Source organism: Dermacentor andersoni, chromosome 1 (genome assembly GCF_023375885.2).
Source record: "Dermacentor andersoni chromosome 1, qqDerAnde1_hic_scaffold, whole genome shotgun sequence".
Taxonomy (NCBI): domain Eukaryota; kingdom Metazoa; phylum Arthropoda; class Arachnida; order Ixodida; family Ixodidae; genus Dermacentor; species Dermacentor andersoni.
The window spans coordinates 308,276,407-308,292,787 of NC_092814.1; the positions used below are offsets into that span (position 1 = coordinate 308,276,407).

The following is a 16,381-nucleotide window of genomic DNA, read 5'->3' on the forward strand; positions in this document are numbered from 1 at the left end:
ATCTTGCTTTATTGCTTGAAGTGGTCGGCTGTCGTCGACAGACCACATCAGTATTACAATAACTATACAAGTCGTCGCTTTACGGTAAGTGGCCCACAAACCTCAATACTATCGGCGGCTCTCGCAAAATCGTCGAAAAAGATATCGCCCAGGGCACAGCGAAAGTCGTGATCATCACTGCAGGAAAGGTTGCTGCCGTCACTCTCGTTGCCTCCGTAAAGTACATAAATAATAATAAAAAAAACTCATCCAGGTACCTTGCGCCTAGGCAACCAGTAGCGCCGACTGCTGAATTTCTTGTGTTTTCAAGCTTTTGTAATCACTGCACGTGCATGAGGTGAGGCAAATGGGGGTCCAATTAACCTAAGAAACATGCTTTTAAATTCGAACTAAACAAGTTTTCTTTCCATAGCGATGTATGATTTTCTTGCTTGGACTTTCCAGTGTGTTCGAAATAAACGAGTTGTCGAATTAACTAAGATCTAATTATCGGAAGTCGTCTGCATGGTTTTATTGAGGTGGTCTGGTGCTGAAAATTTTTTTACGAATATTTTTCAAATGTTTTATTATTTTGGAAAACCTATTAGAAATATGTAACTGTTTAAACTAATATTTTGCGACCAGTACTGGTACGAATAAGACTCCTTCCTTAAAACGTGGCAAATGTCGTTCGGATCAGTGCGTCGTTTGCCGCAAGGGTGCCTCAGTGCGTTTTTTATGCATTCGAATAGCGTGGTCAGAGATAAGGCCTCAGCTAAAGCAGCGTCTCTAGGTAGCGAACTGTCCTCAGCTATTTCATTTTGTTTAACCCGCTGCAGCTGTCACTCCGCTTCAAAGGCAAAACAGCCCATGCCGGAGCATGGCCGTGGGAGGGAGTGAGCGCCCTCGACGCTGCTGTCGCTTCGTACGTCAACATCAGCCTCCTCCGACTGCAGCTGAAGCCGACCACTAGGATTCATGGTACATGTAGCGCCTCGTTCATGCACTTCAACCACAAAAATGAGCGTCTACTGGATAACAACTCATAAATCCCACGTGTATACAGTGAACTCTCGTTAAAGCGAACTCGGTTAGGCCGAATGCTCGCATCCAACGAACAACATGGGAACGTTTGTTTTGTTTTCCATAGACTCAATGGGCGAAAAAATCAGCTTAAGACGAACCGCCTCAGACGTGCTCTTAGGTTAAGACGAACATTCGGAGTGACCGCCCTCGCTACCGATCATGGAGGCTAGGGTGCCTCGATGCGCAGCGCCCGGGGGCACGTGCATCAAGGCACCTAGGGTGCTGGAGGCCTGCAGCGCATGTCGCCCTTGGACAGAGGCGAAAACAAGAAGAGGAAACAAAAAGCGACAGTGACGTTTCATTTCGCTAACTATGGCGACGCGCAAGCGTATGGGTGCTATAGCACATACGAAGCTATCGGCCCTCGGTGCGCCTAGACTGTTCTCATTGCAGATCGTATTCAAGACAGGGCTCGCGTGGCCGCGCTATACGCAGCAGCCGCTCGAGTAGAACGCCCCCTTGTAAACATTCGCTTACTAACTAAATTAACAAGCATGGTGCGAGTGCGCTCAGGCACACATGAACATATCACAGTCGGTGACCGCGGACGCTCGCTGTCAGAACGCTGGCGTGACGAATCTCGACAGCAGCAGCGAGCGAAGTGACCTTCTCGCTATCGCTTCAACGCAAACTGAGTGGCGAGAACACAGCGCACGCAAAACTGCTAGCCATGGGCCCACCTAGACTGTGCCCCCAAAGCAGATCGCGTTCAAGATAAATCCTGCGCGACCGTGCGCGGCCGAGGTACAACACCCTCTTCCCCCCCTACCAGCTGCCATTCGCGCGACGGAAGACGTCGCGCTCTCCTCGCCCTTTCCTGCTCTGCGCATGCGAGAGTGCGCCGCCATCGTCCGCTCACCACCACAAGCTTTCACTCGCACACACAGCGTATGGCACGCGAGGACGGTGTTATAACAAGACAAACCCGGCATACGTCCGTATCGCAAACGAAACCTGTAGCAACTGCCAGAGGAGATCAACCCAGCGTGCTTCCGCCTAACTTACTCCTCCGCCACGCTTCACCTCGTTTCTCCTTCCCCACTTCTCTCTACGTCACCTAGACTTTCCTCTAGCTGGCACTGCTTTGCCACGCGCTCAGCGCGTACCTTCGTACTTTCTCTAGCTCTGAGCCTGCACCAATGACCTGTGAGGCGGCAGGTGCCTGCTTTAACTCCCTAGCAAACTTTTTTTTTTCAGCAGCACAAGGCACAGAAGGATTTTTAAGGTCATTAGGTGCGATGACATTGTTTGGGGCTGCACGCTGATTTGCACAGAAACGCATAACAGCCATCACGGACTGTATGAAACTAAGCAAAAGTAGCACTTGAAAACAGCTGTGTGTTAAGTTCAGCTAGGTAAATGCCTTTTCTGCATTTTCGCCCGTTTTAAGTTTACTTCATTTACCGTTTTGAAGTAAGATATTTGGATGCAGGTGGTCATGTTGCCGATTATTCTTCTGATAAGACGAACTTTTGATGGCACGAACAAATTTTCATGGTCCCTTCGAGTTCGTCCATTTCTTTCACACACCGTTCTGTCTACCGTTACACATTCCCCTTCCCCCAAGAGCGCGCACAACAAACTAAATGAGAGGGAGCCTAGAGGTCATAAATAAAAATATGAGAAAGTACAATTACTACAATGTTTTGACTTTAAGCTCCTTACAAACTCCGAGAATTGTGCGGCAGTCCGGTGGCGTCCAGAAGAGCTCAGGTGGCCGAGGCTGGCTGTTGCACTCCGGACGACATACGCATGCCCCGATGAAGGAAAGTTGCATCAGATGCCATGGCGACTTGTAGACATGCGGGGTCTCCTGTTCGAACGTTCGGTGGACTGATTGGTTAAGGCGACGTCTCTGTCGGTCCGGTATGCCGGGAAAGTGTCCTTGTCCTTTTCGTCGTTGCGCACAGCGTTGTCGCAGGAGTCCTTGGGGTGGGAGCAGTCCTGAGATGGGGTGCTGAAGGTGTGTTTGGCGACCTTTCTTTATTGCAAAACGTTGCATTCGTTCGTTGAATTCGGGAAGGCGGAATACGCAACGGTGTACAGATGGACTGTAGCTGAAAGGAGAGGAATTTTCGCCCGCACTAACACATTTAAAAATAGATTTTTCCCTAGAACTGTATCTGATTGGAATGCCTTACCTTCTCATATTTTTTCAGGCCAGTAATATTGCAACACCATTGCAATGTCAGCTCCTTGTTTCATGAGATTTTGGTTTGGTTTTTCTATGCTTGTCATTGTTTGATTGATTTTGCTTGTTTGTTTTTGTTTTTATTTCTCTGCTAATATTTTTTGAATGTGCTTGCTATTTCTGATTTTGTAAAATGATTGACTGTGTCCCAAGGACCAACATGGTCTGCAGTACTTGAAATAAATAAATAAAGATAAGACGAAGAACCAAAGGTAGTGTTCGGGTGACCCTGTCGTTTTACGTCCGCAACCTCCTGCTCGCGTCATATATATATAATACGTAATATATATACGTAATACTTAATATATATTATACGTAACGTGATTATTATCGTTAATAATAAAGATTGAGCAACAACCTCGAGAGCCCGTGTGCTCTGAAATAGGTGCACGGCTGTAGAATCGTTCATCTGAAATAATTCGGAGCCTTCCAGTAAGGCTCCACTAATATATACAGCCTAGCAGTAACTGTTGGACGCAGAGCTCTTAGTGAATTGTTCCCTTTTAAAAACATGCATGGATGAAGACGAAGATATATATCTTGATGACGATGAAGATATATATATATATATATATATATATATATATATATATATATATATATATATATATATATATATTGTTCTTTTGCGGCACCTAAATAAACAAATTGCCTGTAACAGATAGCACAATTACAGTCATTGAGCTAAATTACTCGACGAGGCGGTCCTTATTTCTACGAGGAATCAGAATGCTTGATTGAATAATTAACAAAATTACACTAATTAACCTTAATTTATTACTTCACAGCACATATTTCAATATCCTAACTGTACCTAGTGAGTGTGCAAGGCATATGGACTTAGAAAATTCTGAAGATGGCACCGGTTTCAAGATAGGTGACGCACAACTTTCGGCAAAAATGTACTGTTGCTACGATATAAGGAATAATGGCATTACATGTTTTCCTTACACGCGGTTTTCGCATGCAATAAACGGCGTCAAAACAGTCGCAGTGTACCGCTCCCATGCGGCCACCTTCCGTATCACGACGTTACGACACAGTCGACGGCAGTGGTTATTAACAGGCTATTATAGAACATTATTTAGGACACTCCGCGGCTTCCTCCAAGTGTCTCTTCTTCTTTTTTTTTTTTTTTTTTTTTGAGGGGGGGGGGGTAGGGGAGGGGGGAGGGGGAGGGAGGGAGTTTAGATGTCCCCTACTTTCATTTACTGCAAAAAAAAAGTGACGAGTTAAAAATGTCACGCCAGTACTGCTGTAAATACCGTCCGTGAGTATCTGCGTAGGTGTGCACGGTTAGCTGTGGGAGTGCTAGCCAGCGCCAAACACGGCATTTGGCCGCGGACGTGGAGCAACCTTTATTTCCACCGGAGGCATCACGTTCTACGTGAGGTCACAGGAGTAGGCCAGTGGGCAATAAATCTTCGTACGTAGACAGTGCGTTGGGCCTCTGTAAGTTTGCCACACACCGGAGCCGCATAATCTGGATTGATCGCTCGGGTCTCGTCGGGCACGCCGCGTCGCAGTAGCGACACCCCTAGTTTTCCCCCTTGGTTTAGCCAATTAATATCCGCTGAAAGCGGTGTCACCTGAAAGTCACCGGCCAGGATACGGCCCCATACGCACGCGATGCGGCACTGGCTCGAATCGATAGCATAGTCCCGTCATTAAAGAGTGCATGGAGCTGGCAGTTGCTTTTCCCTGAAGTGAATGCTTTGATCGAGGATGCGAGCGCTGGAGGTGGACAGTTCCTGCCGTTCTTTTGCACTGTATGGTTAATAGTAGCACACGAATGCTGTGGCACATGCATCGCAATTAAGATAAATTTTTTATTTACAGATACTGCAATCCCCAAAGGGATTTCAGCAGGGTGCAAGTACAACATAGCAGTGTACAAATGCAGGCAAATGCACCCAAAGTTGTCGCGACTGGTCGCTCGCAGCACTGCTTCGGGGACAATTGCTATTATTATTGCTCACATTATTAATCTCATGCTAACAACTGGTGTTTTCCCACATAAACTTAAGATAGCACGAGTAAGAGCTATATTTAAAGGAGGCGATAGAAATAATTTATCAAATTACCGACCGATATCGGTGCTCCCCATTTTGTCGAAAATATTTGAAAGTGTGTTTAACCAAAGGCTGATTTCTTTTTTTTTTCTTTGATAAACACAAAATCTTGTCTAGTAGCCAATATGGATTTCAAAAAAACAGATGTTGTGCCGTATTAAAGCGTTGTGCCGTATTAAAGATAGCATACTTACAAACATTGACAGTAAAAAGTTAACTCTTGGTTTATTTCTAGACATAAAGAAAGCATTTGACTCAATAAAATACGAAATCCTACTGCACAAACTGTCTAGATATGGTGTGCGGGGAGTTGTACTAGAGCTCATTAAAAGCTACTTGAGTGACCGCTATCAAATCGTGCAAATAAAAGACACCACATCATCACAGCTAAAGTTAACACAAGGAGTTCCACAGGGGTCAATATTAGGACCGTTTTTATTTCTTGTTTACATTAATGACATTGTAACTATACCCAACTCTCCTGAACTTATTATGTATGCCGATGATATTAACATCTTTTTCAAGTTCACACATCTAACAGATTTAGAAAGAAGGGCCAACGCATACCTTGCGTCCCTCGCGCCCTGGCTCCGGGAAAATAGGCTGCAGCTTAACACAGCGAAAACAAAGTACATAATATTTCGTGCAATTAACAAACCGCTAAATAGGGAAATAGTTTTAACTTTTGAAGGGCAACAAATAACCAGGGTTAAGGAGCAAAAGTTTCTTGGTGTTTGGTTCCAAGAACACCTTTCATGGAATGTAAACATTAATAATTTAGCTACCGAACTCTCCCGATCTGTTGGATGCTTGTATGAAATTGCACGCTTAATGCCTATCTGGCTGAAACAAAACTTATATACTTCACTGTTCTACTCCAGATTATCGTACGGCATATTGGTATGGGGTACCACAACAAAAACTAACTACAACAGGCTCATTATTCTACAAAAGAAAATATTTCGCATTTATGAAAATTATCAGAGACCATGTTATGAACTAAGCACACTACCATTATTTTTTAAATACCGAATGCTTAAAGCTAACGACGTTTATGATTTTAAACGACTGCAGTGTATATATAAGAATGCACTATATATACACGAAAACATCAATGAAGTTCCTTACGAAATGAGACTAAAAAGAAAACGGACCCTAAACACAAGGACCAATTATCGTAAACAAACAACTAGGAACCAAGTACTAACAATCCTAAATAAACTAGAATATAACATTGATTTCATTATGACTAGACACGCCTTCAACAACCATGTGAAGGAATTGTTACTAACACAGTGTTTGAGAGAGGGATTGTTGCAAGATAAATATATTATGACCCGCTTTTTTTCTTTTTTTCTGTTTTACGTGCATACATACATGTTCACGGTTATATGCTGCACTTTAGTGTACTATGGTAATTTACATGTATAACCTGTACTTTACTGCTTGTGGGCCGGGAGAGGAAAGGGGACGAGGGGTTAAGGGGAACATTTTTATTTCACGGTATATATTAGTAAACATACTGTAACCCAATAATTTTGTCAATTCTGTTCTCAGTTTGTGTAAACTCGTGTACATTGTGTTAAAATATGTAACGTTATGTGTGTCCGCTCACTGCCAATCAACTACCACTAAATAATGTATAATAAAAGCGTACATTGTGGGTACAGGGGCCCCTGTCAGGCGCTGTGCGCCTTTTGCCCCTGCACCTTTCTTGAAATTGTACTCGAGATGAAATAAACCATTCATCCATTCATCCACTTTGCGTGCGTTTGCGGGCTTGCTTCAGGCTCGGAAAAACACTTTGATAAAGCACGTATTGAGCAACATAAATGTGTATCGTGAGTTTTTCATGTAGCTCTACAATTTTCTAACTGACACTTTTCTTCTAATTACAATATTTGATAAGTTGATTAATGAAGACTAACTATCTAATCAGGCGGAATGCAGAAAGTAACCCGAGTATTTCCAAGCGACGGCAAACAGCATTACCATGGTTCTGTCCAGCTACGTGGCATTCGCATATTTTTAAACTCTGGCTAAAGTTAGCTGGGACACCCTGTACATGAATGGCCGCTTCTTGCATAATTGCGGAGCTTTTGTGCATTAGGCGGTCCATAGGAAAGCGTAGGAACTGTACACCTCCGACATCGGCCGTGCAGGCGTCATCACTGAAGGCGGCAAGTGCCCGAACGTGATCCCCGAGGAGACGGAGATGTGCTTCACCGTTCGGGCCCCGAGTGCCGAGGAACTGGCCCAGCTCCTGCGGAAGGTGGAGCCCTGCTTCAGAGCAGCGGCAGACGCCACGGGCTGCTCCCTGGACTTGGAGAAGAAGTTGCCGTACATGGACCTCGTGCACAATGCTGCCATCGCGGAAACCTACCGAAAGCACGCCCACGCATTCGGTATGATCTCTCGCCGTGCTGTGTTGAGTATGGCTGATTGTGCTCAGTTGCAAGTGATATGAGCCGTGTTTCGTGCCAAACTGCAAGCGCCTGTCCCGCGTTTGGTAGCGAACTGAAAGTAGCTGAAATGTTCGTGTCGGTCATCCCTCATTTATTTAGCCACTGAGGCTTGTCGAGAAGCCAGCAACATAGTGTACTTGTCAGCATTTCTCATCTACAATCAATCAATCAATCAATCAATCAATCAATCAATCAATCAATCAATCAATCAATCAATCAATCAATCAATCGTTCCGCAAGTAGAATAAGAAAACAACAAATTTTCACACTGAGACGAGTATATTTGTCAAGGTTCGTTAGCTTTACTGGAGTCTGTCCCAGTAACTCATCCTGACTCTGCCAGACGCATTTTTTTTTTTATTGTGATGATGTCTTGCTTTAAGGCATAAACTTTGGCGTAATTTATATGCATGTATAACTCTCTAGGAATTGAAGCAGTGTTCTGTGGTATTTGTTGTTGTGGACCCATAGCGATCATAGCTGGTCGTAGCACTGTAGCGGAGGCCAGCTTGCAGTGGGAGACGTTTGAGCATCTTAGAAATACGAGCGCTGTCTTTGTCTCGTTTATGCCCAAGGTTGTCTGCCTTTACTCTGGTCGCTTACTAAAGCATAAATCACCGACCAGTCCAATCATAAACGTTTGAGCAGTTCCGCTGTCGACGGCGTCAGGATTGTCGACGTGCCGTTGTCAGCAAACATTTCGCTGCTGTCGGCCCAGCCAGCACTCTGCTGCTTAGTGGATGACTGCGGTTTTTTGCGGACTTCCAACTTGAAATCAAATTTCGCGGAGCGCTGTTGTGCATGGTACGAGCACTACAGTCCCCTCTATTTCCCCTCGCACGCCCAAATCGGGTGATAATTGTCGAGCTTTTTGCCGGCACGCGTTGCATTACTATCTCACTCCTGCATGGTGGAATTAACAATGTTGTTTCTGACAACCCTATCTTTTTTTTTTCACCACCTGAGTCACGCGCTACCTCCAAGAAGTTGCACTGTGAAAGCTCGGCCTCCCTAATCCCTCCACACTCGCGCGGGACCATTTCGGTAAGCCGATCGCACAGTTGTAGGGTTAAAAAAAAATTATGGGGTTTTAGGTGCCAAAACCCCTTCCTGATTATGAGGCACGCCGTAGTGGAGGACCCCGGAAATTTCGACCACCTGGGGCTCTTTAACGTGCACCTAAATCTAGGTACACGGGTGTTTTCGCCCCCATCGAAATGCGGCCGCCGTGGCCGGGATTCGATCCCGCGACCTCATGCTCAGCAGTCCAACACCATAGCCACTATATAAGCAACCACGGCGGGTCACAGTTGTAGGGTAGAAGCGGTAATGGTTACGCATTCGTGCGTTCTTGCACGCATTCGCTTCCGGCAACGTGCGGCGCGCCTCCGTAAGCGGCTTCTCGTTCCTCTAGGGTGCGCAGGGTGGCGCGAAGGTATCCGTCACGAATGCTACTTCAGCCGACGCAAAGCGAAGCAGTGCGCCCGCTTATATCTTCGAAACTCTGCACAGAAAGGGGAGGCGGGGGAGTGATGGGGATATAAAGGTGGCGATGGTGACATAGAAGAGGCGTGCACAGCGGTGAATGCAAGTTTAGCATTCTGCTGATTGTCAGGAAAGTTACAAAGAAGTGTCCTTCAGAATTGTAATCCAAGAAGCCACCGGGTTCCGTATCTTTGGCTGGGGTCGCTAATCAAACGAAACTTCAGAAACAAAGGTCTAAAGAAGAGGCTGCTGCGTGGGCTTCTCCATCGGGAGCAGCACAGGCGTCGACAAAAGTCTTTACTGTTCGTAAAGATTTTGGCTTCTAGCGCGAAGTGAAACACGGACACAGAAAGGAGCAGACAGGACGAGCGCTCCTTTCTGTGTCCGTGTTTCACTTCGCGCTAGAAGCCAAAATCATGTTACCGTACCAACTCGCCCAACTGTCTATCCATCCTTTTGTTCGTAAAGAGCTGCGATAAGCGGCACCAGTACGGCAAGCACCCGCACAGCACTTTTACCGGCCTGAGTCTGTAGACCGCAGAGAATCACGCGCATTGATTATAGCAGATGTTGCAGTATTTACTCAAAATCCTCGTTCTCAATACTTTGAGAGAAGTGCGGCACTACAGCGCAGCATTGCTTTAAAGGAATGTAAACGTAGTGGGACTGGCCATATAGCAAGTCGGAACAAATTCGCACTTAGGCTGCCGAAAAATGAGTCATTTTGATTGATTGACTGGGAATTATTGAGCAGAAGTTATCTGCTCCCATGTGTTCAATCAGGGACTGGTGCCCAAGCGCAACAATACTGCTGCTCAATTCTGCAGGACGAATCATTCAGAAGAGTCCTCACATTTAAAATTCTTCGGTCTTCCTCAAGACTCCGATAAGTGTTTTTATACCCTTACATATTCGACAGAAATGAATATGCGTCACCTTCGAATAGTTATGTCACGCATGGAATACTATTTAAGTAGCAGGGACTATTCGATTCCTATTCAAAATTTCGAAGATTCCCACACCGTGTTATAAGGTGTCCTCGCATTGTGAGCCCAACTGCCAATGCAAGCTAGAAAAGGGGCCGAACAAAAATGGAGGTAAAGGGAGGCAAAAGGAATACATCCAATATGAAATATAGGCCGCATGCATATAGGCAAGTTGAATTGATTTTAATCCGCCGTGGTTGTTTTGGGGCTTTGGTGTTGTGCTGCTAAGCACGAGGCCGCGGCATCAAATCTCGACCACGGCAGCCGCATATCGATGGGGGCTAAATGCAAAAACACTTGTTTACTTAGATTTAGGTGCACGTTAAAGAACCCCAGGTAGTCAAAATTATTCCGGAGTCCCCCACTACGGAGTGCCTAAGATCGTGATTTTGACACGTGAAACCTCATAATTTAATTTTATTTTTTATTTTATTTTGATTACATAGGTACGGTGGTGACATCTGTCGCAAGATCTATCTATCTATCTATCTATCTATCTATCTATCTATCTATCTATCTATCTATCTATCTATCTATCTATCTATCTATCTATCTATCTATCTATCTAATCTATCTATCTATCTATCTATCTATCTATCTATCTATCTATCTATCTATCTATCTATCTATCTATCTATCTATCTATCTATCTATCTATCTATCTATCTATCTATCTATCTATCTATCTATCTATCTATCTATCTATCTATCTATCTATCTATCTATCTATCTATCTGATCTCTTGTGAATACCAGTTTTATACACCGCTCTGCCACCCTGTTCCGCACAATAGGCGTGTCCTTCCTGGATGACGTCAAGAACCTGCCGCCTTCGGGAGGTGCCACGGACTGCGGCAACGTGTCGTACCGGGTGCCCGCCATCCACCCGATGTTCGCCGTTCCCACCGCTAAGGGATCGGGGAACCACACGCGAGGTTTCGCCACCGTAGCCAACGCCGCGGACTCGCAGCCGCCCACGTTGAGGGTGGCCAAAGTCCTGGCACTGACGGCGCTCGATCTGCTCACGGACGCCGAGCTGCTGCGCGAGGCGAAGCGGGAGTTTGCCGCTCTACAACTACCGTCGGAAGAGGAGCTGCGATCTGCTCTGTCATAAATGAGAGTTGAAGCCGCTACGCATACGTTTTAACGCTTTAAGCTGGATTCGCACTACGGGCCGATCCGCTGACTCAAATTTCGCTGACGAGCGTGACACCATGGCTGAGCGTCGACGAGCGTTCCCTAGGTGCTGCTTGATTTGCTGACACTGGGCCACGTCATGCTCCTCCGCGGAGCGGATTGGCAATCCAGTTAGTCGTGTCACGGTCGGAGGAATGCAGCGCATGCGCGATGGACTCGAGTAGGTGCGCGATATGGCCTGCTCAAGGAAGCTTGTTGCTCCATATTGCCGCAACTCTCCGGCGGCGTTGCGAGCCAAACTTTTATTTAGTTTAAGTGCAGCCCTTTTACCTTCTCCGCTCGATGGCAGCCACGGTCTCATTGGAGAGTTTTAGGTTAGAAGACGCAAGCGGCTTGCGTAAGCAGACCGCTTGCTTTTTTTTAATCTAAAGCTCTCTATTCGGTCGAGAGGGCCTCGACGCACTGGGCCGCTATTTTGTAGCGATGCCTTATGCCTTATTCTATGCTATTCTTATCATCCACCACCCACGGCCGCCTGATCGCGTTGATAATGTTGGCAGACCGTCGCTCTGACCAGTGGCCAAGCGCGAAAAGCCTGAAAAAGCATAGAATCGGAAAAGGCTTCGCTACAAAATACCGGCCCTGGCTTGAACACCTGGCATATGTTGCTAAACGCTATTCCTAACGCTTAAAGAAAGCTCAACTGCCATGGCTCGTGAAGTCCCAGCTACAAACACGCAATGCGATGTATCTCCATTTTCAGTGACTACAGGTGATTAGCATAGGAAGAGCACATATCACTCGAAAATCATTTTTGCCGACATGTGTAAATAAACAAACAAATATTTCGATGAGGAACGAGGGTTAAGGAACACGTAGCCTAAATGCAAAAGTCAATGTACACGAAAAACTGGGGAAAAAAAACGACAGCAAAAATCAAAAACACGCACTGCTTGCAATAAACATTAAAACCACTGTCGTAAAACGCCTACAGCCTGAAATCGTGGCCTTTCATGAAGTTCCTTGCGCGGTGTTCTTGAAAAAAAGGTGAACAGAATTGCCTCACGTGTTCCTCTAGAGATGTTTCGCGCGTCGCAATTGCGTTTAGCGAAAACAAACTCGCTGCGTTTAGCACGTCTGCTACCGCGAGGTTCGATGAACAAACGTGCTTTATTTATTCGGGTTTCGGGAAAATACTGTAGTCATTTTCTTTTGGTGCTCATAAATTTTCAGCCATAAATGTGCCATCGATGACGCTCACGTGGTCCGTGAGTTCCCGTTATAGAAGTTGACTGCGTCGCTGCGAACGTTGTTGTGAAACGTGGCTGGGATCAAAATTTTGAAAATGACTCGTTCATTGTTGTGAGGATACTTTACTCCTGTTCGGAGGGAGCCGTTCTTACATGAGCTTGAACGTGGTGTTAGCGGAGTCGTAAAAACCAGAATATATAGAGGGATATTTCTTCGTGAAAAATAGTAGCTAAGGTCGCCCCTCGTCTTATATAGTGGTATTTAGCGCACTGTGAGTCATCGTTCAGCCAAGTCAAGGTCGGAGGTCGACCTATACTCCAAGCTGACCCATATTCCGGTTTATACGGTAGTTATCAGCAACAATTCGAATTACTACCACGTTGTACGTATACCTCAACAGGAGAGATGACGCCCTTCGTCCACGCATACAAGTTTGTCTCGCTTAATTACTGGGAGAAGTGTTATGAACATGAATTCCTGTAAGCGCCGGTTACCTGGTACAGCTCCCGCTTCAAAGGGGTTGCTCATGGTGTCCGTCTATCCAGAATGAACTCATGGACTGATTTGGTTTGACCGCGCCAAAACAACACGAGAAGCGTTGTAGCTATCGGTTCCAAAGTAATTTTGACAATACGTGCGCACAGCTCCACCGGAATGGTTCCATCACGCCCATGAATCGAACCCACGACCTCGTACTTAGAAGCTGAGCGATACAGCCACTGACTCCCTTCAAACCACAATACGCCGGTACATTATTCTGTTGCGTGACACTTCTTGGAGAAGAAAGAACAGGGAGTTAATGTCGCTGTGAGAACAGTTACGTCCGGAGATACGAGCACACAATCACATAATGCGATAACACATCCTCATAGACTGGTTGAGCACAGCATTACCCGATGTGACCAGGACTCTGTATTTCTGGAGCCGGTTCTATAATGCAAAAATTATTTAAACAGCGATTTCAATGCCTGAATGGCGGAACACAGTGCTCTATATATATAGGTTCGATTTCACTTGTCAAAACACTTTTATCCACTTTCGGCCTATGCAACATAATACACCGGAATGTAAGGATAGCATAAGAAACCATAATGCCTATTTCCCCAAGCTCTTTACAAGTCCTAAAGCTCTTGCTTGGCGCCTGTGCTTCTCACGTAGGAGAAGTCTACAAACGAGCTTCGTCTTAGCGCCTTTATCTGAAGGTTCATTTGAACCAGTGACCTTGGATAAGATCTAGAACCCGGTGGCGGCTTCAGAGATGACATTTCATAATATTGCTACGGCATGAGCCGGGCGAGGAGAAAGGAAGAAGACGCAGACTGTCCGGCGACCTTACCTCCATTGGCCGCGCCGGCTAGTAGTGAAGATGGCTTGGTTTGGTTTGGTTTGGTTTGGAGCCTGTAGATATAGCACAACCCACTACGGGGGATTGGCCATGAATCAGGCGGAAGTGGGTTCAAAAAGAATAAATGCCTAAATGGGATTTTTTTTACTGAAAATGTGATATTAAATTAATTCTAATCGTTAATAATAATTTTCATGCTAGAGTTTCTTAAATTTAGAAGTTAATATTTTTTTTGGTTTCTTGTTTTGGAAAATAAAACAGTAAAATTAGCATGGAAGTCTCCTTGTTTCCATAATAAAATTATATATGGCATCACATACGTTCCTATTACAGTGTCCTAGTGCCGACGCCCCCAGAGACAGAATGATAGGTAGCGTGATGGCTAGTCCAAGTTGGCGGAAGGGACCTTCTAGAAGTCGTTTTCTATGCACTTTGAACCTACGACACTCAATAAAAAAATGGTCCATAGTTTCGGGTTCATTGCAGTAAAAACATTTAGGAGAAGGTGCCAAACCAGACCTATGGGAATAGAAATTAAGCCGTGGTATTCGGCAACGCAGACGCGTAAATGAAACTTCAAATTTTCTTGTTGCACACCATACGCTGTGCCAAGGAAATCTAAGGTGCTGAAAATCGGCGTTATCTAATACACATGATTTGGCATGTTCTTCTTGAATGGAAAATTTTTTAAATCTTGCAGAAGTGACGTATGCCGAAGGTTTTAAGATCCTCAGTACCGGGCCTTTAAGAGGTGCCGCTGCTAGTGCGTCTGCTGACTCGTTTAAAGTGAGCCCCACGTGCCCTGGCACCCATACCAGGTGGATGAGGCGTAGATGTTGGGGAACCAGTGAATGAAATTCTCGGAGAATGATACTTGGATTGGGCACAGATAAAGCGGAGCAAACAGACAAGGAGTCGGTTAAGATTACGGCTGAAGAAATAGATGTGGGAAGTTTGCGTAGAGCTAGGATGATTGCCAATAACTCTGCTTGAAATATTGGCGTAAAATCGGGTAGTCGGGCTGGTGCGTCCCGAGACTGCACCAGCCAACGTCTTCTTCCTCTTCTCCTCGCCCGGCTCATACCATAGCAATATGTATCAACAGAATGTTGAACTTGTTTTCACCGTTGTACATCCCTCTTTCTATGACATCATCATCAATAGCAGGCTAGTGCATCATAATAGCAGGCTAGAGCACGTTATCTCAGGCCGACCTCGTTGCCTTCTTTAATATAAATTCTATCTCTGCATTCGCTGATATGTACGAAATACTCGCGTTTTTCTCACAGTATTGCGACAAAACGTTGACGCCAAACATGCACGTACCGGATGAAACCCTCCGATATATTTCCGATATGCAAAAATGACATCATAATAGATGATGACATTTTGCCAAAGTAGTTCTTGACCGTTTCCGCTCCAATAAAATTTAAAGGAATTATGATGCTTTACGCGAAATGTTCGAGATGCAAGATTAAAAAAACTGATCTTGAAAGTCGAAGTGCCACCAACTCTCATACCAAAATACGCAGACTTGATGCCTTTGTTTGCTCGTCTATTTCCTTCTTGATGGCACACCTGAACGCAAGAGATGACGGGACAATGTGACATTTGTGCACAATTTGTGCTCGGATTATCCCCATATTTCCTGTAAAACGAGAAAACGAAAAAAGAATAAGCCGGCACATTTTTAACACACTTTTGTGATACTTTAGGACGCCAACCACGTTCTATGTAGCGGTGTTCCTGGAGAAACCACTTGAATAATGAGTTGGATGCCTGTCTCGCCCAATGCAGAATTCCAGGTTCAACTTCACTTGTCGAACCACTTTCGTGGCCTACGCAACACGACACACCACCCAATGAAACGATAAGCCTCCCGCCTCCCCCCCCCCCCACACACACACGCACACAAACACACACAAAGAACCATACTCCATCCCACAAGTTGTAAGAATAGTACGTACGATGCAGGCCAAACCTGGGCCGTCCAGCAGGTCTCGGCGGCTCTTGAAAGACAAAGGCCGAGCGAAACCGACGGAACGTTGCCCCTCAGGGCGACCGACCGCGGGAGTAACACGCGCTGGAGTTGAGTAGAGACCAGCCGCTGAGAAGACGTCAGGGCCCGCGTCACGGCGCCATTTAGTCATGGTGTCGTTCTGCAGGCGACTAAATGAAGTTGTTTCTCTCTCACACAAGTTGTCTGCAGCACTCTGAAAGCTGCAGGACTCCTTGGCCAATAGGGAGGCCGAATGCGCCTCGAGATGTGTTCGTCCGTGCCACGTTGTCTGCTCAGAGCTGCTGCATTCGCGGTATACGACGTGCATGCACAAAGGTCCTAATATGATAAATATATCATATCATGTACGAACCACAAACAACGAA

The 16,381-nt window shown here is 45.6% G+C and overlaps 1 protein-coding gene across 1 annotated transcript in view; it reads left to right on the plus strand.

Moving 5' to 3' along the window:
• LOC126548167 (xaa-Arg dipeptidase-like) overlaps positions 1–11,396 on the plus strand; it is a gene marked incomplete at its 5' end in the record, with an annotated part of 28,675 nt that extends 17,279 nt beyond the window's left edge. Inside the window, 3 exons of the mRNA XM_050196293.3 lie at positions 819–960; positions 7,491–7,733; positions 11,058–11,396. Coding sequence (XP_050052250.2) covers positions 819–960; positions 7,491–7,733; positions 11,058–11,377 — 705 coding nt within the window. The remainder of the gene's footprint in view (positions 1–818; positions 961–7,490; positions 7,734–11,057) is intronic.
• Between the last annotated feature and the right edge of the window lie 4,985 nt (positions 11,397–16,381).